Source organism: Tiliqua scincoides, chromosome 3 (assembly GCF_035046505.1).
Source record: "Tiliqua scincoides isolate rTilSci1 chromosome 3, rTilSci1.hap2, whole genome shotgun sequence".
NCBI classification, from domain to species: domain Eukaryota; kingdom Metazoa; phylum Chordata; class Lepidosauria; order Squamata; family Scincidae; genus Tiliqua; species Tiliqua scincoides.
Window position 1 is genome coordinate 158,890,963 of NC_089823.1, and position 25,679 is coordinate 158,916,641.

The window sequence follows — 25,679 nt, forward strand, 5'->3', positions numbered from 1 at the left end:
ACTCCCATGGTCTGTGATTACATTTGGGGAAATGTGACATACCTGTACTTTTAACAAGCTGCTATGTACATGCTTTTAACAATGATAGTCAATGGTCACTTACCCACACTCCTGGGTAAGTGTGGGTAGGACTGCAGCCTAGGATTGTTAAAAATGATTCTACTTGATGATGTCACTTCAGGTCATGACATCACTTCTGGTGGGTCCTGACAGATTCTCTTTCTAAGTAGTGGGTCCTGGTGCTAAATGTGTGAGAACCACTGCATTAGAACGTAAGTTGTGTTTTCACTCTCTTCATTAAAAAGAGTGCATCCACGGATGCCAAACCTGCAGCTGGAGGGCCTCAGAGGACCTCCTGGAAATGCCTTTCAGAAGCATCCAAGAGGTCTTCTGAGTCTCAGGGAGATCGCCTGTGACCCTCTTGTCTCTCAGAAGGCCTCTCTGGAGCAACTGGAAGGCTCTTCTGGTTAGCCAACACACCCCGCTCGAGAATTTCATATCTGCAGAATTTTGATATTCATGGGGGGGGGGGATGTTCCTGGAACAGATCTCTTGCAGGTATTGAGGGCCCATTTTATGCTAATAAGAGATTAGACAGCATTATGGCTTATGTGGGATTCAGGTGTAGGCTTTTGGTACCTGATCCTAATGTTTCTGCTACTGCCTTTTATGACTTGAGAAAGTAGAATGCTATATTCCTCCTTGCTAAAGATGGACATTGGGGTTATTTCTGGGTTCTTCTCTGCACTTTTCCCACTCTGTATTTTCTTCTTTTGTGTCCAAATTGGCATGAAAGCATTGGTTCTCAAGTTATTTCAGTCTAGTATTACACTTGTGATTTGCTGCAGCTGTGTCATAAAATTAAGTCTCCTCTGGTGGAGACATCACCTTTTTGGGGTATTGAGTCTGCCTTTTGCAGGATGAAAAGCCTCCTTCTGCCCACTGATCAGAAGGGGGCCTAATGGTTAGTCCACCTTTTCAGATTTAGCAGATCATAATTATCTGGTGGACAGAACTATGACCTCAGGAGCACTTGTCCCTTCAAGGAGCACGTGTCCCTTTTTTCACTTTCTATTTCCTGTGCCCCTGATAGGAGTACTTGTCTTCCTTGAAGCTTTCCCATTTGTTTACCATAGATACTTGCCTGTAGTACTTAACATTTTTGCCAAGTAATCAAGCTCCCACTATCACTTTGCCTTATCTCAATCAGAGGGCAGAGCTTTTCAACTCTGATTCTTTCTCTTGCTCAAGGGGGTCATTATAAGCAATGCAGAGATTAGTTTCTACAGTAACTTCACTGGGAAATTCCAGCCAAAGTTAACCTTTTATTCTACTCTGTTCCATTTTGCAAATGCAGCCTGGTTCTGTTTTGCAAAGGCTTGCATTTAGCAGAGATCTGTTTTTTTGAACACCAGGATGGGATCCTCCTTTCCATTTGAAGCAAAGTCCTGGGCTACAATTCAATGCACCATTACTTAAGAATAACACCCATGGAAAGCAGTGGGTCTACTTCTGAGTAAAAAGGGTTGTAAATATATGCAGCTGCATCTCTCTGCTGTGAATTGAATGGCACACTCTCAATTATGTGTTATGGGTTGTATGTTGTATGTAGAGCTTCTGGCTTAACACACCAGATAGCTTAAAGGTGGATTTGATTAATGGATCTCCTGCAGTGGTTCCCAACCTTTTTCACTTGCATATCCCTTGGCAGCCCATTTCCATAAATTGTACCCTTCATATTAGCAAAATGTTTGTAATTAATAATACAAGCCCTCATCTCCTTTCATATAAAGCCCAGACTTTGTGTATTTATCGCAGTGTTTTCTCTTTTTATCTGTTTGAAGAACAGAAGACTCTGCCTTTGCACTGTTTTGCACCAGAAGTGTGCTGAGAAATTCTGGGTGATTGATCACTTTCCATATTACGTTTCAGCTTTTTTACTGTACTGGTTTTCAATCATTGGTTCATAGATGAATTGATGACCAAAAACTAGCTATTGGTGGGGCTTTCACAGTCAACTAGCTACCTTCCTGCCTGCCTTGCTGACCCTGCAAGGCATTCTGGAGCACGACCTGCCTTTTTCTGCCATTATGCCATTCTTTTTCAAGTACCCCTAAAGTGCCTCTGGGGGTACATGAATCCCAGCTTGGGAACCACTGTTCTACTGGTATATTATTTACAGTGCATGGATAGTGTTTACAAAAAGGTGGTGAAGACCAGAATTTAAAAAGAATAAAAATGTATCTTATGATCTTTTACTAAATAAAGTAAATTATTAAATTTACTAATAAATGTAAATTTATTAGAGCCAGGATGAGCCTGAGAGTCAGGGTGGTGTAGTCATCTGGGAATTGGACTTAGACCTGGAAGATCCAGGTTCAAATCCCCCCTCAGCCACAAAGCTTCCTGGGTGACCTTGGGCCAGTCACTTTCTCTCAGCCTCACCTACCTCACAGGGTTGTTGTGAGGACAAAAGGAGGGGAGCAGCTGTGTATACTGCCCTGAGCTCTTTGGAGGAAAGGCGGTATAAAAATGTGAAAATAAATAAAAATAAATTAGAGACTGTACAGTTCTTAGGTAACAATTAGTGGTAAGTTATTTTTCAGGATCTGGCCTCAGGTAAAATCAGTCAAAACTATAGTCAGACACCCCCCTAACCCCTGAGTTATCCGAGGGTCATAGAAAATTCCATGATTTTTTTGCTCAAAACCTCCCCTCGGCTTATAGGCAGGCGTCTGCGGTAGTTTCTGGTGGTCTTAGGCTGCATCTGGGTGATTTTCACTACTGCTTTTGTGTCTTGGGTGAGGCTTGGATGCTTTATATTTAGTGATTTTTCTTTTTTATTATGAAAAGATCCAGCTATTTAAAAAACATATGTTGGAGGGACCAGTTCTTGAGCTTGTAGATTTCAGTCTTGGCTCTTATAGACCCACTTAAAACTATGAAATAGACTGAAGAGCACTTCTGGTTGGCACTCCAGCTGTAGATTTTGTCAGTTTCATAGATAGAATGCACATTGGCATTGACTAAAAATGTAATTTGAATCGCATTTAAGTAATCATTCCACCATAAGAGTAGGCAGAATTGTAAACTGATTTTCTCATGACCCACTTCAAGCTGTAAAGATATAAGAGGTCCCAGGAAAATATCTCTTAAGTGCTTGCTTAGTGATTAACACCTGCATTAGGAAACTTGCAGATGTCTAAATAGTAAATGAGACGGTTTTATGTGACATTGTTTAAACATTCACAGAGCGTAGAATTTCAGCTTTAGTAAAATGAAAAGCTGGGAAAGCATTAGGTAATTCTCCTTCCTAATGCAGCTCTGCAAGCTTGAACAAACCAATTGTGCCAGCTGAAAGAAAGGATTATACGTGCCTGCCTTGAGTTTTTCTTTCCATTCTGATAAAAGCGTCCTATCTAGCAGCACTTTCCACATATGTTTAGTAACCCCTGTGAGAATGGCTTCTGTGTGCGCATGCAGGAATTTCATTCTCTTTCCTGATCATGTACATTTTATAGTTCCTTAATGGGTGGGGGGCTCAGGTTTTTTAGGCTTGAAGATTAAATGAAAAGACTTTTCTATGGGTTTGTCCTTCCATGTCATTCCAGCATCCAATCACATCTGCGTGATTGAGGTTCTATGAAGCATTAGATTCGATGAGGCATTAGATTCAAAACCTGATGATGTTGCCATGGTATGCTAGATGTGGAAGAGTTAAGCAATGTAACTTCAAGTGACTTTTCTTGAATTTCTTTCAGATGCTTGCCAAATTTCAAGCCTAAATATCTTGCCAAGTCTAGAGTGAAGATGAATGGAAGAATATTGGTTCACAGTACATTTTTATTTTTAATAAAGCCTGATCCTTCTCTGTATAGGTACCGCACACACATGCAAAAATCTATAAGGCATACCAAAGACACTTTTCTTATGTGCATGTAGTTGTGCATGCATGTTCTTATGTGCATGTAAGACCACTACTGGGACCAAGAGGTCTGTGCAATCTTTTGTGCAGTGCTTCACTACTCAGTCAAGAAATAATTTTTTTCAATAAAACTGGAGAATAACTGGTACATGGCCAGTTATCCAATATTTTTTAAAGAGGGGGAAATGGAAAGGAGTATTGCTTTCTAGGCTAACATGGTAACACTGGTGCCATCTTCATCTGCCATCATTATCTCACAGGCTACCATAACACAGAAAAGGGTTCTTGGTATTTAGACCAGGATAGGAATCCTACTGGATTGACCCTTCATTTGAATTGGGCAGAGAGAAGGCTACAGCTGTGACTATTGTAGGCTAATCTGTTGAACTAGAAGTTAGGAAGAAATGTGTTGCTTGGCTTTTGCTCTTTTACCATTGTTATTGCTAGAGGTTACCATTGTGTGGTTGCTAGAGGTTGGTGGTTTGACTGTCAAACTGCTGCTTTAGTAACTGCACTGGCTGCCAGTTCATTTCCGGGTCCAATTCAAGGTGCTGGTTTCATCAGGAAACCAGAAGGTATGTCTCTTTCACAATTCGGGCAATCTGAGCCTTGCAGTGCGCAGTTGCGTACCGCCTCTGCAAAGCTCAAAAAAGCCTTCGGAGGCAAGGGAGGCACAGCTTCCCCTTGTCTTCAGAGGCTTTGTATAGCGTCAGGTCTCACTTGACAACAGGGGTGTTGGTTCACATCCCTGTTGCCCAGCAACGCATGACTAGGGACGGATCTAATGTTTGTTTTTTTTTTGGGGGGGGGGGAGGAGGCCATAATCACTGCCAACTCCAGAGCCCAGGTCAACCAGGTGGATAGGTCTGGGCTCCTGATTTAACTTATGGCCTCCATGGCCAAGGTTCGCTGGGCGGGTAGACCTGGGCTCCTGCCTAGACTTCGAGCCATTGGCTGGACTGGGAGCCCAGGTCTACCCAGTCAGTAGATCTGGGCTCCAAGTCCAGTCGCAAGCCCAGGTCTACCCGCCCACCAAACCTTGGCCACAGAGGCCAGGTCGAAGGTAGAGGTTTCATTTATCCATCCTGACCAATAACCTTGAATAAACAGACCTTTCATAAGTTTTATCTAATCCAGTGATTCCCAAACTGTGGGTTGGGACCCACTCGTGGGTTGACTTGATTTTGGGTGAGACATGCAAAGGGTGATGGAAAGATCAGATAACTGTCTCAAGCTATTCAAAAATTGGATACTGTAGTTGCTAATTACCCTGCAAAGAGCTCAGTTCCTGCAGTTTGCAAGATAATTACTAATTATTTCTTACTAGATCTCCTTTTTTCAAGTCTGGTAAGCCTAGGTGGGACCTGATAGAGTGTTGCTTAAAAATGTGGGTCCCAGTACTTAGAAGTTTGAGAACCACTGATCTAATCTTTTAAAGCCACCATTTCCCATCACCTCCCATGGGAGTGAATTTCCAGATGCATTACAGGTATCTCCCTGAGTCCAACCTGGAGCTTTTTGTGTGCATACTGTGTGATATGATTGAGAGTTAATTGATGTTCCTGAGGGACTTCACCAATGTGTGACGCTTGAAGGATTCTTGGAAAATCTCATGTGATGTAACTTATGACTTACTTATGACTGAGAGCCCAAGCCTATGCTTGTCTACTCAGGGGTAGGTCCTGTTATAATCATTGGGCTTACTTCCAGGAAAGTGTGGATAGGATTGCAGCCTCAAAGTCCTGCCCTGTGCATGTCAGAAGTCCCATTATAGTCAATGGGGCTTACTCCCAGGAAGGTGTGGAGAGGATCATAGCCTTAATTCAGATGCAGTTTCAGAGAACAGAGGCCTAGGGCAGGGGCAGCTTCCCCCACCGAACTCTCACCCCCTTGGAGTGCCAAGAGCAACTGCCCACTTGAACAGCCCAGCTTGTCCAAAGCCAAGGGCAGCGGGTTGGCCAAGTCAACTTCCCTCTTTGCAGTTCCCAGCGCCCTTCCTCCCCAGCCACCAGCCTCATTCCCCATCCGCCTGTACCAGCCTGACACAAACGCGCAGGGCACAGGGGAGCAGCCCTTGCTCTCTCTTGCTTCCACCGCATCCCCAACCACAAACCCACTGCCAGGAAAGTGGAACGACATGCTGGGCAGGAGGGGTGAAAGAGGAGGAATGGGGTGGGGGGGAGCTGCCTTTCCAAGTCCCCATAGAGAAGCAGGAGGTGACCAGCAAAGGCAACTGTCCACATAGTGGCCCACATAGCCAACTGCCTGTGTGTGGCAGCTGGAAAACTTCAGCTGGTGCACGACAGTTTTGGGGCGTGTTGCCAACACTGCTCCTTCACATGTACACGTGTGACTTACACATGTCATGCGCACATACACAAATTCCTGAAATTGGGGAAACTAGCAAACCAGAGGTAAAATCTAGCAGTGTGACAAGGTTTGGGATCATTGACATGGATGAGCAGTGCAACCAGTTTCAAAGGGCCTCAAAATTAGGCTAACAGTAACCACAAGGCACAAGACAGAGTTTTTCAAAGAAAATGAGTTTATTAAAGAAATAATCTTTTGGGGGGAGAGAGAGAGAGAGAGAGATCAAAGGGGGGGAAATCACCTATCCTAGTCTACTGGTTTGCTTGAGTGTGAAGTCCTTCTTGAACAGCAAGGCAGGGCTGCAAAGTTCCCAGGTTCTTCCAAAGTGAAATGCCAGGCCTCTGCCTCTGGAGTGAATGAACTCTCCCTTATGTCTTTTTCTGTCTGTCTTGTTCTTGTTCTAATCTGCTTCCAGAGCAGGGAAGTTATAGGACTTTTTACAAAGGAATATCTGCAGGATAAAGGAGTTTGGAGAGCTTCTTGAGTGATGCATTTTGAGTTTCCTGGCCTTGATTGAGTTTTCTAGAAGAGATCTTGATAGCCCATCCAGGAAGTTTCTGCTTCCAAATAGTGTTGCAGGGTGCATTATCTCAGGTGGAAGGACTGTTTGCAGCTTCTTCCTGAGCTTCTTGGCCTTGAGTGAGTTTTCCAGGAGGAGGGAAAAGAGCTTGATGGCCCATCCAGGAAGTTTCTACTGAACAATAGTGTGGCAGGGTGTGTTATCTCAGGTGGAAGGACTTCTTGGCCTAGAGTCTGAAAAGGAACTACCCAGTTGGGCAATTGTAATTCAATTTAACATTCAGGCAGGACTTGTTCTTGCTAGCTATCCTTTGTCAGACCTCAAGCACCCAGATTTAATCAATCATAGAGGGGCCTTTCCTTGGGAGCCAACAAAATCTCATCCCTTTTCACTTCAGGGAGGCCTGCCCGACTCTGAAACCAAGATGGGCACGGACACCTGTTTGGGGAAAGAGGGTGTTTGTAACGGGGGCACACACGGATGCCCCCAAGATCCGCCACAGCACACGACTGTATTGGTAATGCCATTGCAGAAATAGAAGAAATAATACAGGAGTCTTGTAAACTACTGCTGTTGTTGAGCAAAAATCCTCTCTGTTTAAAAACTGTTATATTGAATGGGGCCATTGGCCTGTTTAACCCAATTTGGCTATTGTGACTGGCGGCAGATCTTCAGATTCAGTTTTTGATCATACTTTCTCAACTTAAGGCTGATATTTTCTGTGGGCTGAACTGATCCCATGATAGGCACTTGCAGCTTAAAGCTAGGTACTTAAAAGCATGACTGCACTTGGTTTTTGAGATAGCTTTTGCTTTATGTGCTTGTACATGAATTCATTGCCCACACCTCATAGTTTAGATACCTCATAGTTTATAGTGGAAAAATATATTATTGGGTACTATGTTTCTGAGTTCAGACTAGTGAGAAGTGCTTATTTTGTAAGCCAATCAAACTGTGGGTAGGGTTGTATTTGCATTAGGCAACAGAGAGATAAGCAAACATTACCTTTTGCTTAAATGGCAAGCACAGAGATTAGTTTGCTTGGAGAGTTGACTAAATAAGAAGTAGTTACTGCTTTACAGATTTGAGGTGTTTCCAGAAATTGTTCTACTTCTGAAATAACTTGGATATTGACTGCTGATTATAGTTCAGCAATGTGGTCTAGCACATTGGCCTAGGCTACTTGATTACTCAAGTAAAAGGAATTTATGTTATTTTTCACATTTTTATACTGCCCTTCCTCCAAAGAGCTCAGGGCGGTGTACATATCTGCTCCCCTCCTTTTTGTCCTCACAACAACCCTGTAAGGTAGGTGAGGCTGAGAGAAAGTGACTGGCCCAAGGTCACCCAGGAAGCTGGTCTGAGAACCCCTTCTGAGATATCTAAAGTGTCACAACATAAAGGTGACTGCAGAAGGTGTGACTTGAGTAAGGACACTTTGTGCATATACTGTACATCCTTGTCAAGATATATTACTATGGCATTTCTTAGTAAAAACTTGTTCTTCCTATTCGTTGTGTTCAGTCAGTTGGGTGAAGGATAGTTATAGATGCAGTCTCCCTAATGCTTGTGGTCTGTTCAAATAAAACAAAAATAAACTGATAACTTCATAAAATTCTGCACTGTTTGTATTGTATCAACATGTACCTCTTTAAAATCAATAACTTGGTGTGAAGATAATTTTAAAGCTGTATGCTCCAAATAGGTCAGGTCAGATTTTATCGCCTTTTTGATGTTACAGATTAACACCAAAGGAAGGACAAGAGGTTTTCACTGTTAATCTTAAACTGCATTTTAGCCCTGACTTGCTAATAGGCCTTTCTATGCTGGTCAGTAGCTACTGGAAATACTGGGTGTTTATAATTTAATTTTAACATGATGAAATTGCAGTCTCCAATAATGGGCTTTGTGTAGCTGTTCTGGCTTATGTGTAAACTAAATTCTATTCATGTTATTCCAATTATTTAATACACACAGTGTTGCCTACTGTAAAATCCACATTTATTCCAATATTTGAAGAGCAAGAATGATGAATATGAGAGAGAGTGCGTGCATGCACAGATCAGTAGAATCAAACACTTGGATTTTTGTACTGTACAGGCTGAAAATTCCAAAATGAGATAAAGGCCACATGCCGTACCCAAAATGAAGCAAAATATCCAAGCTCATTACATTGGCTCAGACTGCAAGTGCCTGACAGTTTCTTTCACGGTCAGTGGTGTTTTCTGTTACATGAAGAGGTCCTGGTGTGAACTGGTATGGTGCTCTGTAAAACTGCTGAGAGGGATTGCATTCTACAATGGGACTGGTTCATTTAAAAAAAAAACATATTTTATTCCTAAAAATTGATTTTCTGCTTTATTTGAAAACAATGGCCAGTATTAAACATTAATATTTTTGAGTGTTCAATTGCTAATCCTAGTCTTTGAACTACCCAAAGTAATGGAAAACCTTGATATTACAATAGCATTCTAATAACTAAGTCCTCAACCAGTACTTTGCTGCTTTGTTTCTAACTCTCTTGCTTGGCTTTTTTTTCCTAGTTCAAAGCCTATTTCTTCACCAGTGATCCTCCAGTTCGGACATGCAGAAACCCTTCAACCACTCCTTGCTCTCATGGGCTATTTCAAGGATGAGGAACCTCTCAGAGCTAACAATTACCACAGGCACATGCATCGGGCATATCGTAGTGGCCGTATTGTCCCTTATGCTTCAAACCTGTTGTTTGTGCTTTATCACTGTGACCAAGCCAAATCTCCTGAGGAGGAATACAAAATTCAGATCCTGCTCAATGAGAAACTGTTGCACTTTTCACACTCTGGGGAGACGGTTTCTTTGTATGCCAACCTGAAAAATCACTATAAGGATCTCCTTCAGAATTGCCATTTTGCTGAAGTATGTGACATACCAGGAAATGCTACCACTATTGGTGAATTGTAAGTGGTGCACTTACACCACTTGGAAAGGAATGTTTTGATAATGTGTACCTCTGTTTTGCTGTTGGTTAGGAAAGAACACTGGTATACTTCAGAACAACTTACTTTGTTTTGCAGTTCAAAAATTCCACCCAAACCGCTGCCACTTCAAAAGCATACTGAGCATTCAGACTTCCAGAGGAACTCTGTCCTGGGAAAGGTAGTGCTGTCCTTAGCATCTTGAATTATCTAGAAGTAAGCAGGTGCAGATATTCAGTATGAATTGTCTGGGATTACTGTGGATCAAAATTGCTGCTTTGCTGGAGTAATCATTCACAAAAATAGCCTAATGGTATATACAAACATTTCTATACTAGATTCCTTGAGGAGTTCTGGTATCCCTTTTGCTAAAGCATGGAGGCTTGTTGTCATACTTTACACAACATAATTCCTTCTACATGGAGCATTTGGGAAATCTAGAGAAGTCTGCAAAGCAGTTGGAAAGGTTGCTGTTGGAAATTTCGATGGTACTTGGTTCTTATCTATGTCTGGTGTAGCCTCTTATTAAGCTTTAGTGAGATATGCCTGGTAATGTAGCTGCGTTCTGGAATAATTATGCTGGAGGGAGGGGGGAAATAGTGAGTTTGCCATTTGAGCAGAAACTGTTCCATGCAGGGTGTCAAGTTCTGCTTATTCTATAACATTAGTAATTAAGATGCCACTGGTTTTGGCACAGGCTTCAGCAGAATAAAGGGTCATTCAACAACAACAAAAATAGTATATACTGCATGTTATAAAGAAGGGTGCGGTGCTTTCACATTGCTGAACCTGGTGCCTTCTTCTAAACAACAGTTTTCTAGGTATGGAATAATGTGCCAACCTGGATATCTGACGATGGGGAAAAAATGACCATATGTTGTAAAAAGGAATTTAGGGTATAATTCACAATAACATCCCAAAAGACTGACTTACCATGCAATTTGTTTTGTTTCTGTATAGCTTCTTTGGGGAACTGTTGTTCAAAACTGAATTAATTTAGTGATTAGTTTAGCTATCTTGGATATAGTATGATTATTTTTTTTGCAAGAATCTTTTTTTTAAGAGTGGTTTCTTAATCATGCTTTTTAAGATAAAGAACATAATAATTACCCAAAATAAGAACTATTCTAGTAGAAATTGTTCCAAGCAAGTTATCAAGTTCTGATTATCCTATAATATTAGCAATTCAGATGAATGAACTGAGTCACCATTACTTTGAGCTCTGAATTGTCTAGGCAGACTTGGCAGCACATCCCCAAAGTTTTAGGCAGGGGTCTTTTTTCCCCAGCCCTATCCTAGAGAGGCCAGGATTGAATCTGGGCTTTTCTGCATGCAAAACAGAATAAATTGATTTATGGCCCCTTCCATGTTGTATATCATGCAGGTTAGGAATGAAAACGTGACTTCAAAAACCTATCACCTTCTAGTGTGCTATAAAATGGTAGCCAAGTTAGAACATGGGGTGCTTCTACAACAGTGTTGAAAATGGTTATTTCTAACCATAAATTTTACTTAACCATTTTGGTATTTTCACTGGATAATGTTGAGTAAATAAAGCCTCAGTCCACTAGTAATGATTTTGATGACAGTACTGTAGAAGAAATACAGTAATGGGCAGGGAAATTTGCTAAACAATTGTCAAACCATTCTTTTGAACACAGACTTATTCTAAAGAGTCTTACAGTTACTGCCTTAAAAATTGCTCTATTCCTGATATGATTTGTGGGGATTACCTAACTGGGCATGGGGCCTCTTGGATCTGATCTGCCCCATTGCTGCCATGGAATTCACAGCATCCTAAAGTTGTGCAGCGACTCTGTTTTCTTGTACATACAATTCTCCACATAAGAAAATTTGAGGTCACTAAATGACTTGAAATCTTCAAAGCAGACTCTTTGTGAGTTCCATAATTCTCACTGAGATTTTTCTGGAAATTCTGTGAGGCCCCTTGAGAGCAATCCCTGTTAGCCCCTGTGGCGGAGGAAAGAGGTATCCTGAGTATCTCCTCATTCCCCTGTTCAGCCAGTACACTGCAGATCAGCAGGGCTGGGAGTATATCAGGGTGGGAGGGGAGGGAACTGCTCTTGCCTGCCAAGAACAAGCCCCAGTTTATCTGTGAGTCATGTTGGGTGGGTGGGGGGAGCAAGGCAAGCCAGGAACAAGTGAGAGGACACAGGGAGCCTGGGAGGGGCTCAATGTGAAGTGTCTTTGCGTGGAGAGTAGCTCAGAATTGGCACTTTCCCTGATTCTGCCTGACTTGTATTCTTTTAAAATGTGGCATGCATAATGGATGTGTCTTTATGTTTGATAGAACTGCCTACAAATACTTGATTTAAACTGTTTGTAATTCAGGTTTTTATTTCTTGAGTCTGTGGTGAAGCTGTAATTCAGCTTATTACCTCAATCTAATGTCCTTTTATGCTTGTCATATTATGGTTTTTGCCGCATAACAATGTTAGGGAAAACAATGTGGTGTTTAAACACACCAAACACTGTCAGGGAGTCAATGAAAGGAATCATGCAGTCCTATTCTAGGTCTAATTGACTTGTTCAGGGTGTCTTTCAGCTCAGAGGAGACATTTAGGCTGCAAACCCATGTCCTCTGAGGTAGGTTGCGTGAGAAACCTGCTGAGAGGAAGCAGCAGCAATTCAATCAGGGAAATAGGCAAGAGAGGCTTGATAAACATTCTCTGTCAACTGCTCTGACCCTAGCCAGAATAAGACTGGAAATGAATCCTTTTCTGGGGGTGGGATTGCAGGTTGGGAGATGGGCTTAGCAACCTCTTCCTACCCATAACTTGGCTTGAAGTTGCTTACTCCCCCCCCCCCACTTTTATATCTGTTCTGTTTTCTACACCAAAATGCATGATCACCCCAACATCACCTAGTTTAGAACAGTGTTATGGTTAAAAGATAAACAGGGTGTTAATGCTTGCACATTGTAATATACTGTAATGATCAGCAATGTATTGAAGTTATTGGGAATTACTTTCCCATTAGAGAGCTATATGTTTGTACTTGTGTGAAAACATTTTTTTGATGGGAAGGGGAGCTGATGAAACATGAAAGATTAAATTACTTTTTAACAGTATTACTAAGTTGAAAGTGGGGGACTGGTGGAAAAACACTGTGCTTGTGTCTGCCTATTTATACCACATGCAAGTCCTTCTCTTTCTACACATTAGACTGTGTTGTTGTTCAAACATTGATTAGGATCTAAATCAGTGATTTTCAACCTTTCTCATTTCATGGCACACTGATAAGGCACTAAAATTGTCAAGGCACACCATTGGTTTTTTGACAATTGACAAGGCATATTGCACTGCTGGTGGGGGTGCACATCCCCCAGTGGGACTATTAATAAATGCCACTCCCTCAAACTCCCATGACACACCTGTGGACCATTCACTTCATACCAATGTGCCATGTTGAAAATTGCTGATTTAAGTGATGTTGCATTTATGAATAATTGTATTTGAAAATATATGTATTCTGAGTTCAAGTAAAATTCTTAAATTGATTTCCACAAACACAAATCAAAGCATTCTGATGAATATTCTCTAAGAAATGCTGTCAAAGAATATTCTTGATTCCACTACTTAAGATTTTTTTTGTCTGTGAGAGAGGGAGGAGAATCCCCACAAGCACTAGGCACTCTGCAGGACTACCATGTTTGGTTGGTAGAGGACTTATTATGAACTGCAGCAAATACGTACTAGGCTTAAATGCAGTGTGTGGCTGAGGAATAGGTTTAGCAACAATCTCAAGTTAATTGCTTGTAAAAACTTTAATGTGGATGGATATGCTGAACCACTGAAGATAAAATAAGGAACACATTGTGCAATGTGTATAAAAGGTGAAGGAAAATATGCTTTATGTATGATCAGGCATTGTTTTCTGTAATTTACAATGTGGGCCAAATGTTCATGTCCTTGAGCCATAAATGGGTACACGGGCCTTAATCTTACACAGTACACGGGCCTTAATCTTACTGCAGTGCTGTTCATTTTTTCAGATTTTCTATGAGGAATGAATTTAAGATGGCTCCTTCATATTTAAGAATTTAAAATACTAGCAGTGAATTAACAAAACAGCATTTTTTTGGTAGACATTTTTGTTTATATGACAGTGTTTTTTGTAAACTATCAAAGATAATAAGTAATTTGTCTTGCCAAACAGGTTGTTTTTTGTCTTATATAAAGCTAAGGTGGATGATTCTAGCATGCTTCTGTCCTAATACTGTCCTAATAATAATAATAATAATAATAATAATAATAATAATAATAATGTCCTAATATAAATGCATATTTCTGTTTTTTTTGTGTTTGGATATGGCAGTATGTGCTGAGCCCTCTGAAACCTTCACTGAAGTGATGGAAGTCAACTTCTTGCATTTTATTTTTTTCAAATAAATTTAAACTCGCTATAGCTCCATAGAGCAAAGTAACATAGAAATTACTTTGGAACAAATTTACATTGATTACCAATTTGATCCAAAGAGGTTCAGACAGATGAGCATCTTCTTACCTGATGGCCAGTACAGTCTGTCTTGACAACAATCACTGATAATCTCTGTGAGGAAGGCAAGATGCCCACCAGCTGAAAGAATTTGATAAATATTGTGGAAGTGTATATTGCCAAGCCTCCGTCCAGTGTTTTGCACCCAGTCCTCTGTCCAGTGTTTTGTGCCCAGTCCACTCTGCATAGTTCTTCAATACTGGATGTAGACAACTGTGAGCACACTGAAATAATGTAGACCAGTGGTTCTCAAACATTTAGCACCTGCACCCACTTTTTAGAAAGACAATCTGTTGAGACCCACCAGAATGAGGTCGTTAACCTGAAAGTGATGTCATGGCTGGAAGTGACATCAATTTAGCCTTCAAACATAAGCTGTTATCAGCCAAAGGTCCCATACACAGCTTGCTTGTGCTGTTATTTTGCATACCTCAGAATTCAATCCTAACTCAGGAGTCAAAGCAGAATGCAGACTTGGATTCTTCTCCAACAACACAGCCCTTTCCCCTTTCCAACTTCCCACCTGTTCAGGGCAAATTACCTGCTTGTCTCCCACCAGGAGCATACCCTGCCTAGCACCTCTGTACCCCCTGTATTTTCAGCTGTGTTTTCAGTGGCAGCTGAGCTAGGTGCTATGTGACCCACCTGAAATTGGCTCATGCCCCACCTAGTGGGTTCTGACCTACTGTTTAAAAAATGCTGATGTAGGTATACACTTGGAGGTGCTCCTCCTATTGAAAATTTATTTATAGACTGCTGTGGGGAGGGGGGGCCTCAGTGAAGACTACTTTTCAGCAACTATACTAAACCCAAAGGAAGATAGCAAGAATTTACTGCAGTTGATGTATTATACTACTGTACACAAATCATTTTGGGATCTCATTTGTATTTCCCTTCTATCTTCTGCTTTTGACAGCAGTTTTTATCAGTGGCATTGGAAAACACATTCAGGCTGAACAAATGGTTGAGCAATTCATGACATAGCAATCTGCACTTATTTGAAAGTACAATATTGAGTAATCCTTAGAACAAACCTTCCTGTTAGCTAATGTCCATTTCTCATTGAAATCTCTATGACTGTTCAGTGATTTGAATGGCAATTGAGGAAGCACTGTACCTTCCAGTGAGGGAAAATGGGGAAGCTGTGATTCTTGTTCAAGAACCCCTGCCCTCTTACACTTTGCTGAAGTTCTTCTCCACCAGCTTTATAATAAAATGATCATAACAATCTACTTTAGAAGGAAGTTTAATATTTTAATATAGCAAAATCTGCCAATACTTATAGAAGTGCCTCTTAAATTCAGCAACAGTTATAGGGAGGTTAGAAGGTAATTGGTGCACTAGTGTGCTGTGCTCCTGTGCATGCGTTTACATGCATATGTTCTAAAGTCAAGATATACTTTCTCCCACTCCTAAGACTGAATTCTGAGAACCAAGAAAGTGGCTAGCCAAGATGGTGGTGTGTTTTGGAAGTTGGCTTTAGACTTGGAAGAGCCAGGTTCAAATCCCCAATCAACCATGAATAGTTTTTTGACAATTGACAAGGAACATCATGCTGCTGGTGGACGGTTTGCATCCTCCAATGGTCCTACCAATAACCTACCCCTAAACTCCTGTGGCACACCAATGTGCCATGGTACCTGGCACATCACTATATGAAAATCACTATATTTCTTGAACCACAGCCTTAAACAATTGCTTTTGAAACTAAGCATGCAATTGTATGCACATTTACTAATGGAAAAATAAGCACTACTAAACATAGTGATGTTTACTTCCAAGTAAATATGTAGAATTGTGCTGCATGGGAAATTTCAGAAGAAATTTATGGTGTGACATGGAGGAGAGGTTACATGCTTGTCCAAAGATGGAAAAAGGACAGATATATCACTGGCTTTCTCATTTGTCTACATTTAGCAGAGGGCAAAGTACAAATTTGTAAGTGATTGCATGGGTGGGCCAGGGCAATTCTAAGAAAGTTTTGGTGGCTACTTACCACTGGTTGGCAACAGCTGGCTATCTTTCCCCTTCCATTGCCCTTTGGAAGCTATGGCAGCTGGCTCCTGCTAGCTGCCATAACCTCCATATAATGCCCATGAATTATGCTGCATCGTGACATATATTATCATTCCAAGAGCTTGGGAGGGGAGATGACAGGTGCCCCAAAACAAAGGCTGAAATTACCCCTTATCTATTTTTACTACTTCAGAATGTGACTGGAAAAAAATGGACATTTTGGATCACTGCACTCCAGATTAGCTCCCACAGCGATGGCCTAAGTCTCAAAAGTGTCTGAACTATTGAGATATTTTAAACCAGAATTTAGAGTTATTTATATGTGAATGGAAGAATTCTGTCTTTCTACATGTGTGTTCTTCATTTAGGCTACTAGTGTATTAAGATGTCTTTTGCAATGCTAAATTCCCTTTGTGATTCCCTTTGAGTTCCTGCCTTGTACTAGTGCAAAGGTTTGTACATCCAGCTTGTTTCTAATTAGCTCATCAAGAAAGCAGTACCCTTGTAATCTGCCAAATGGAGAACTCCCTTTGCAAACTTCCTGTCTGTTTACTTATGGAACGGCATAAAGGCTGTTCATTCTGACATTTGAACCAACTGTGTACATACATATCCTGTAGTTTTCAGTTATATATGCTTTTATGGAAGAATTTGTCATATGCCAAACATATCAATAATGTCTATACATACTGAAAATGTAATGAAACTTAGGGTGCAGTCCTAACCTACTTTCCAGCATTGACATAAGTGTAATGCAACTTCAAGGTAAGGGAACAAACATTGCCATACCTTGAGGAGGCCTCCGTGACAGCCCCCCAACTGCAGGATGCAGCACATGTCCCACTGGCACAGCTATTCGAGTGCTGGAAAATTGGTTAGTGTCTTTCCTGGGAGTAAGCACAACTCAACACAATGGGGCTTTCTTCTGAGTAGGTATGCTAAGATTGTGCTGTTAGCCTCTGCCCCCTCTTCCTTCTGAACACTCATTGCAAATTAGAGCTGAGGAGCCTAGTCTTAGGAATTCCTCTGTAAACAGAGACCATTCAGCTGAGTCTGACTGCTAATGTGTCCTCATGAAACTGTTGAAAATTGTAGTAGTGGCTTGCCTCTTAACTAGTATAAGGGTGCATTGCCATGTGAAAGCACTTTTTTTGGAAGAGGGGACAACATCTGTTTACCCTGATTTCATATTCCGTTCACTAGTTAGGGCAAAAACTTGTGACACAAGGCAAATTTACCCCTCTAGTCATATACCACCACCCACCAGGGCTCGATAAGCTTCCTATTTTTATTGCATATCTGCTGTTGCAAAAACAGGGTTAGGAATGTCCAGCCCATAGTAGATCATAATATGTGGTTGGTGGGTTGAATTAGTCTAATGCAGGGGTCTCTAAACTTTTAGGCCAGAGGACCACATCAAATAACTGGCATGGTGTCAAGGGCCAGAAAAATACATACATCTTAAATATAAAATTTAAATACATTAGAAAGCCTAAGGCCTTTAGGCAGCCCAAAAACATCACTTCGGGTTTTCAGGAAAATCAAAAAGTGATGTTTTTAGGCCTTTAGAAGGCATTCTGAGGGAAGGCGCATGGCATCCCTGGCTCTCAGAACACCCTCCAGAGGCAACTGGAGCACAGTTCTGGTCACATTCGGTTGAGTGGGCCAGAGGTTTGCCGCAGACCAGATAGAGTCTTGTTGTGGGCCGCATCTGGCCCCTGGGCTGAGATGGATCACAGTTGTGCAGGGTTGTTTTAGAGCCCACAGCAGTGGTCTCACAGTTCTGGCAGGCTGTTTAAAAGACTATTACCTCCTGTATATATCCCCTCATGCCTTAAGACCTGTCAGGGAGATCCAGGTTTGTATCTCCTTAAATTGAGGCATCTGATTGGTGGAAGATACTCTAGGGCTGTTTCAGCAAAGGCTCCCAGTTTCTGGAATTCCTTCCCCAAAGAGCCTCACTTTGCTAATTTTTAAAAAGAGATTTGACCAAAGCATTCCTGTTCAGGATTTCCTTTGATACTATGTTATGATCTTAGGAGCTGCTGGTTTTGAAGTGGAATTTGTTTAGTTGCTGTACATATTGGAGGAGCTTTGGTTTGATAACATGTGTTGAATAATTGGTGTGATTGTATTTGTTTTTCATTGATGCCTTATCTGTAACCTACTTTGAAAGCCTAGTATTAGGCCAATGAAGTTGAAAATAATACAGAGTCTCTGTTCTATTGACACTTGCTATATCAGAAAACTGCTCCCTTTATGTAAAAGAGGAAAGAGAGAGAACATGTGTATTCTTAAGCCACTTCTGCCCAATGTTGCATATATGGAACAGGGATCAAATGTGTACACTTGTGGGCTGGGCAAAAATGGGTTAAGCCATTTCTGTCGAATCCTGCATATACACAACAGGGACCAAATGTATATACCTGTGGACTGGGCAAAAATGGTGAAGAGAACACAGGTGAAGAGAGAACATTAAATAGATTCTCTCTTGAGCCACATGACCCACCTGCCCATACACGAGTCCTCTATTGCCACTTTTGTTGCCAACATAAACTCCTTGCCCTTATATTCAAAGCTCTCTACCACACCATTCTGACTCCTTTCCTTGTTCTGTTTTTGGTCTTCACTTTTCTAAATCTACTATTTGTTTCCTTAATTGTTTTTTTAAACCTTTATATCCTGCTCTTTTCCCAAGGAGCTCTGGGTGGCACACATGGTCCTCCCCCCCCCACCCCACATCCTATTTGATCCTTCCAACAACTCTGGGTGGTAGGTGAGGTCGAGACTATGAGAGATGGTGAGTGTCCAAAGATCAGCCAGTAAGCTGCATGGCTGAGTGGGGACTTGCACATGTTTCTCTCTAGTCCTAGCCCAACATTGATTCCATTCACCCTCCTTTGCTGTCTCTTAATCCAGAAATTCTCAGAATAATTACACAATGCTACCTTTCTCTCATTCTTCCTATCTCTCCTCAAAACCCGCCTGTCTACACCTGTGGAGTAGTAAGTTATTTGGTTTAAAACAATGTGCGCATGTTATGTTTTAATATTTGTATTTTAATTGTATACTTGGTTTGTGAGCTGCCTGAAGCATGCTGGAAGAGATGGGATGTTCATTCATTAAATCTGCAATCTCGTGCACACTTATACTTGGGAGAGTGTTCAGTGGCACTGGGCTTTATTTCTGTTTAACCTGAACAAACTTAGGACGCAATCCTAACTGGCAGTTATGCCGGCATAGAAGGCCCTGGAGTAAGACACATTTGCACCTCCACGGGTGGGAGCTGTGTTGGCGCATTCAGATGTGCCGACGCGCGGAGGCAGGCAGAAGCCTCCACGGCGGCTCTTGTGCAGGGGCACGGGGAGGGCGGGTGGTGGGCCGCCCCGGGGGCAGGTGCGCGGGGAGCCGGGCGCAGGGCTGGAACCCAGCAGTTATGCTGGATCCCAACCCCCATCCCCGGAGAGAACAGAGCGGCTGCCAGCCACTCCACTCTCCTTGGACTTGTGCCACCTCCAGTGGTGGCACAGGTCCGAGGAGACCCATTGGGGCGTGCAGCCCTTGCCCCTGCTGAGCCGCTACAGCCAATGAACCTGCATTGGATGCAGCACAAGCCTCCTGTCTTGCCTGCTCCAGCGCAGGTTTGGACCGCCCTTAGCCTGCCAAGTGCATATTTAACCTGAAAACCAGTACAACTGTTAAACCAATAATTCCAATTTCTTGACTCTTCTCCATAGAACGGGTTAGTTTCACATTTGTTTGAAACCAAACACATTTTTGTATTAGTGAAAGCTTCAAAGCTGTTAGGGACCTCTAATGTCCTTGAATCCTTTGGCAAAATAGCTTTGGTTCAGTAAGTTTAATGTGAATGAAAAACAGCTGACTCGGCCATTTGCTGTTCTGATCAGAGTCCTAATAGTAACAAAACAGTGAGCAAATAACTACCTGCTGAGAACGTACCTTGATCAGGTTGTGAACTTTGTGTGATGTTAGATAACTAGGTAATGGAAACTATGTACAACAAAACAAAAAATAACCCCATGAAGGAATCACATAAATTGTTTAAAAATTGCCCCTGTTGCTTTTGTTGAACTGAAACCCTTGATCTATCTACAGAGTTTCTTTAAGAATATCCTTGCGGGCTTTGGGAGCTTTTAGGCAGAAAACTTTTCCAGTGTCAGGCATGCTCACTGAACACACCCAGCAACACTTGCCAATCACTGTTCAGGTTCAGAACAAGGAATTGCTAAGGGGATGTTGCATAACACCCACTCCAGAAAACTTTGAACCTCTTTTTTCCTCTCTCTCTTCTCAGATTACTACTTGCCACACATCTTGTTTAGCAATGTGAAAGCCTGTTTGGCCATAAGCTTGGTTAAATGTAGACAGAATATTAGCCATTACAGTAAATGCCACTTTTTGAGCAGATATGAAGTGTAAACCAGGTAAATGTTAGTTATTTTGCCTTCAGTAGATGCTGCTGGAATATGTATTTAGTTCATTCCATTAATTCTTCAGGGATTACGTTATGCAGGGTCCCCTAGACCTGCACACTCAACTTTAGTTTGTTTTCTTTAATATCCCTTTTCATGCTAAGAATATTTATATAGCACTTTTCAAGAAGAGTAGTGCACAAAGTGGTTTACATAGTTAAATAAATCAGTAAATGGTTCCTGGTCCCTGAAGGGCTCACAATCTTTAAAAAAAAAAAAAATAGAAGTGACACCAGCAACAGCCATTGGAAAAGATGCAATGCTGGAGTGAAGAGTTATGGTGCTAGAATAGTCTTTTCTTAGAGCATACTAATATGTTACTGCACCAAGCACTGTGCTCTCCCAGTTGTGCTAATCTAGTCCTGTAGCAGCATTAGTGTCCATATGCACCTCACCTTCCCACAACTACACATTGCCTTTGTTATGGTGTTACAAAGGCCCACATGTTTGCCACTAGAGTGATACAAAGTGGTTAACATTTAGCAAGTGGATGAGTGTGGGTGGCTGTGGCTTTTCCTGCTAGCAGTGTCAGTGGAGGTGAAAGGCAAGCAACTGTATATTGCAGTCAGATTGCTTCTGTTGCATCAGTAGTTCACAGCAGGAAATGAAAGCATATCCAAAGAAATCCATCCCATATGCCTGATCCATGGCATTAGCATGTGAACTATGAAGCTGATCTTCCTTGGCTGGTTTATGAACAGCTGCTACAAGCTTGACAGGAAGCCCTGCTTCCTGTCTCTACTCTCTGAACCTGCTGGCAGAAGTGTCTCCATCACCTTGACAATGGAACCTTGCCTTACTGTCACCTTGCTGGTCCTCTTGGCTAGCCTTGGCTTTTAGCTTACTGCTGAGTCAAGTGGGATGCCGTCAAGGTGTTTGGTCACAGGCACAGCCTTCTGTGATGTGCCATAAGTTTCCCCTGATTGGTATGCAGGATGTTTCCCCAACAATAACACGTGCTATTTAATATTTATATGGTGTGAATGGAGAATATCCAAAAACAAATGGTATTTTCTTCCATTTTCAGTTGACACAGGAGCAGTATTCTCAGCTGTAAACTCTCATTTAGTAATATTAATGAGCTAAGCAAAAGCAAATAAACTAAAGTGGAATCTAAGACAGAGGTGATGATGGGTGTTGGTACTCTCGGTCTACTCTAAGGTGTGACTTATTTGATTGTTTTGGATGGATGTGGTGTGTGTGTGTGTCACATTTTCCTTGGCAAAGCACATTCATAACTTGGCTGTGGTCCTTGGTTTTGGCATATATTCTTAGATGCCCAGGTGGCAGCTACAGTGAGGAGTGCCCTCTCTTTACCTCCCCCACATTACTCAAGCTTGCAAGAGCAGCTGCAATCTATGATGTTTGTTTAGACTGCTTATGATAAGTTGTTCTTATTGTAAGCATCAATTGTTTACAGTTTTTCACATTTACACTTATGTTATAGTGAATGTATTTTATAAATCATTGATAATTTTTGAACATTTTTTGAGACTGCTCAGCTTGACATTTATTATCAAATATTTTTTAAAACTTAAATGTGGAACAGAAATGTCAACATTCACAAAATTTCTAACAATGTTATCATAAATATTTAAAAAACTAGGCAATTCTTAAGCATTTAGGAAGACTAATGGGCGATACACAGACATCCTTTGATGTACATTGTATATAACATATACATACGCATGCACACATATGTAAGCATAATAGTGCTTTTGCATAAGAGGTCTATAATATTGAAAAAATAAATGTTAGTAGATCATTTTTTTGGTAACTAAACACCTACCAAGGGTGAAATCTCTCAGGATCCCCTTTGCTACATTGTACGTTATGTTCTTCTTCATGATGTGAGCCTACCTCACATTAACCCATTTTTGCCCAGCCCACAGGTGTACACATTTAGTTCCTGTTGTGTATACACAACATTGGGCAGAAATAGCTTTAAAGTGCCATGAACATTTGTTCCTAAATTTATATGGTAAACATTTTAAATATTTAATCAAGCACTGCATGAGAAATCCACCACTACAAACAAAAGTCTTATAAACTACAGTATATTTGATGACTGTAACTTGACACTCCTGCCCAGTCTTACACAAGGACATTTGTGAGCATTTCTACCGGAACTCATATTTTTTTTAAGGATTATTCCACCCTACATTCAGAGTAACTGTTTGTCCAATTCTCTTAACTACATGCTACTACAAGGTTATGTGCCAAGTCATGTTTTACAGACAGACAGACAGACATAGTGTTAAAAACAACTTAGTTTTGCAGAATATAGTCACCATTAAGCATTTAGGCTGCTTACTGTCCGCTACAGTCAATGGCCATTAAGTTGCCTCTGTGCAGTGTTGCAGGCTAAACAAAGAATAGTGCCAAATGCACTTCCCCACTCTGCAAGGGCCCTGCAGATTCATGGGACCCATTACTATATCTGTATGTTCCCTTATCCCTTACCTATTCACTCTAGAAGGCCATTCTCCTCAACAGCGCTGACCTATTCCACCCTCTTATGACATTAGGGTCAACTGCTATGGCCAGAGAGCCTGGAAACAGTGGCAGAGTTCTTGAGTAAATGCTTAACTTGTTTCTGCATTCACTCTGCAGTATCAGGAGGTAGAACTGTGAGCTGAAGAGTAAGCAACAAGGCTTGAAGAGAGACTCTGGGACCTAGGACTTTGATCCCCCCAGGAACAGCTAGGGTAGTTCCTTCACCATTTCACCCAGAGTGACAGTGGTGTGAAGCAGAAGCAGACTCTGCCAGTTATGGGTATACAGAGAGAGGAGTGAGGAAAGTGACACTTCCCTTAATTTTTGTCAGGTCCCTTTTACTTACTATTGCCTCTTGGGTCTTTTGTGATCTTCCTGCATTGAATACCGAAGCTTTACCTTGCATATTGGACAAAGCAAAGGTTCCCACCACCTGCAGAAAAGCAGGTGAAACTCCAAAGACCCTTCACTGTACAGTTTTCCCTACAGCATCCCTTTGGCTGTCCTTCCCCCACAGGATGGGTTACCAGCACCCAGCCATATGTATGTTGTAAGCATCATTTACTTATAACCCAATCCTATGGGCCTGATACAGCAGCAGAAATTGCGCACTGAGGAGCTGGCAGTGGAAGTTGCCTGTGGCTCCCCACATACATCGATTGCCTGCCCAGAGCATGCCAAGGTAAGAATGATGGAAGGGGCATTTCATGGGCAGGGGGGGGAGGAACAGGGTGGAAACTGGGGTGGAGAGGGGTGTGTGCTGAGGGTGGGAAGGGAGCAGTTATCAGCAGTAACCGCTCCACCAATATCCTATCACCCTTCCTGACCTCAGTCCACATACCTGGGTGCCCTAGCTGATTTCATAAATTTTTTTTAGACAAATTAGAACCCCCATTTTAATATTAAAGCATGCATTGAAAAATATAATCTGTGCAGGAAAATTAAGTAAAAGGGTACTAGTCCAAGTTAATCTTCAGTATATATCTTGAGGCAAGCCAAGATAGTGAAAGGGCCTTAGGAAAATATTTTCTAATGGGAAAGCAGCCCTCAATTTTCTGTTAGAAAATGTAAAGTATGGCTTTTAACTAGCATTTTGAAGACACAAGTCACACAAATTACATTCTCCTAACACTGGAATGCAGAGAGGTCACTCTGGTTTCACTGGTAAAATCCTGAATTTGCAGCAGTAGTTCTACTGCTAGTACACAAATGAAACCATCTGATGCTTAGTTTGAGCTAAAATATAACCATTATCATTTGGTCGGGTAATACAGTTTAAAAGTTCTATCATATTTACATGGCATCAGTATATTTTAGGCAATTCCCCGCCCCCCCCACCCAAAAATTTTTTTTTGAAGCAAAGGACACTGATGCTACCAGCTGCTGGATTATAAGCAAAATCAGAACTATCCTCATGAGGAATTTCACCAGGGGTGTCTATACCACTAGATGCTGCTGTAATTGTATGGAAAGCAGCATGCTACTGATGCAATCCTTTAAGATAGGATTGATGCATTAGCAACAGCAGCAGATAACAAATACTTATCCCATTGTCAGTTACTAATCTTTACACAATGTTTTTTTTTCTTTGTAGAAATTAAGTACAAGTGGCAAGTGACAGGCTTGTAAATACTTTTTCAAGTTGAAGGTATTAAACTACACACACTCCCCCCCCCCCCCCCCGTGAGTGTGTTATATCCAGTCAATCACATATGCATGTTTTTGAAACACTGTAAAATTCCAAAAAACTTGTTCAATGGCAGGAAGGAATCTCATGCATTTATATGACAGATTCTGAACTTTGGGCAACACACCTAAAATGACTAAGCGGCAGCTCCTCTGGATATTTGATTATCATTTTAAGGCAGTGGTTCCCAAACTTTTTAGAATCGGGACCCACCTAAAAAGATAATTTCACTTTACCAGCCACTCAATCCTCTGTTGCTATAGAGGTGATTGGTTAGCAGTGCTCCATACAAGTAGCCAGTTGTTTAACCCCCAATTAACATAGCCTAATCTACCCTGCTAGTTTTGTGAACCACCAAAAATTGGGTCATGACCCACTTGTGGGCCACAGACCCACTATTTGGAAACTGCTGCTTTAAGATCTTGGAGGAAACTGATACCATACAAGAGATAGAGCCTTGCATTCATTTATTAGTGGTTGCTAGCAGGATAAAAAAGTTAAGGCATTACCATATACACAGTACTAACCATTGATGAAATTTAAAGCTCCTGTATTTCACTTGTAGTTAAAGGTTGTAGACTTCAATTCATTTTAAAAAGACAACAGACATCCCTCTGTATCACCAGATCCCATATCCTTGGTTCTCTCCACTACACCCATTGCTATTTTTCCCCCTTTACTGTGGCTCCAAGCAGTCCTC

At 41.5% G+C, this 25,679-nt stretch overlaps 1 protein-coding gene across 1 annotated transcript in view; it reads left to right on the top strand.

The window, feature by feature from the left end:
• MINPP1 (multiple inositol-polyphosphate phosphatase 1) overlaps positions 1 to 11,812 on the top strand; it is a 29,397-nt gene extending 17,585 nt beyond the window's left edge. Inside the window, exon 5 of the mRNA XM_066621065.1 lies at positions 9,359 to 11,812. Coding sequence (XP_066477162.1) covers positions 9,359 to 9,755 — 397 coding nt within the window. The 3' untranslated portion in view covers positions 9,756 to 11,812. The remainder of the gene's footprint in view (positions 1 to 9,358) is intronic.
• Positions 11,813 to 25,679: the final 13,867 nt, after the last annotated feature.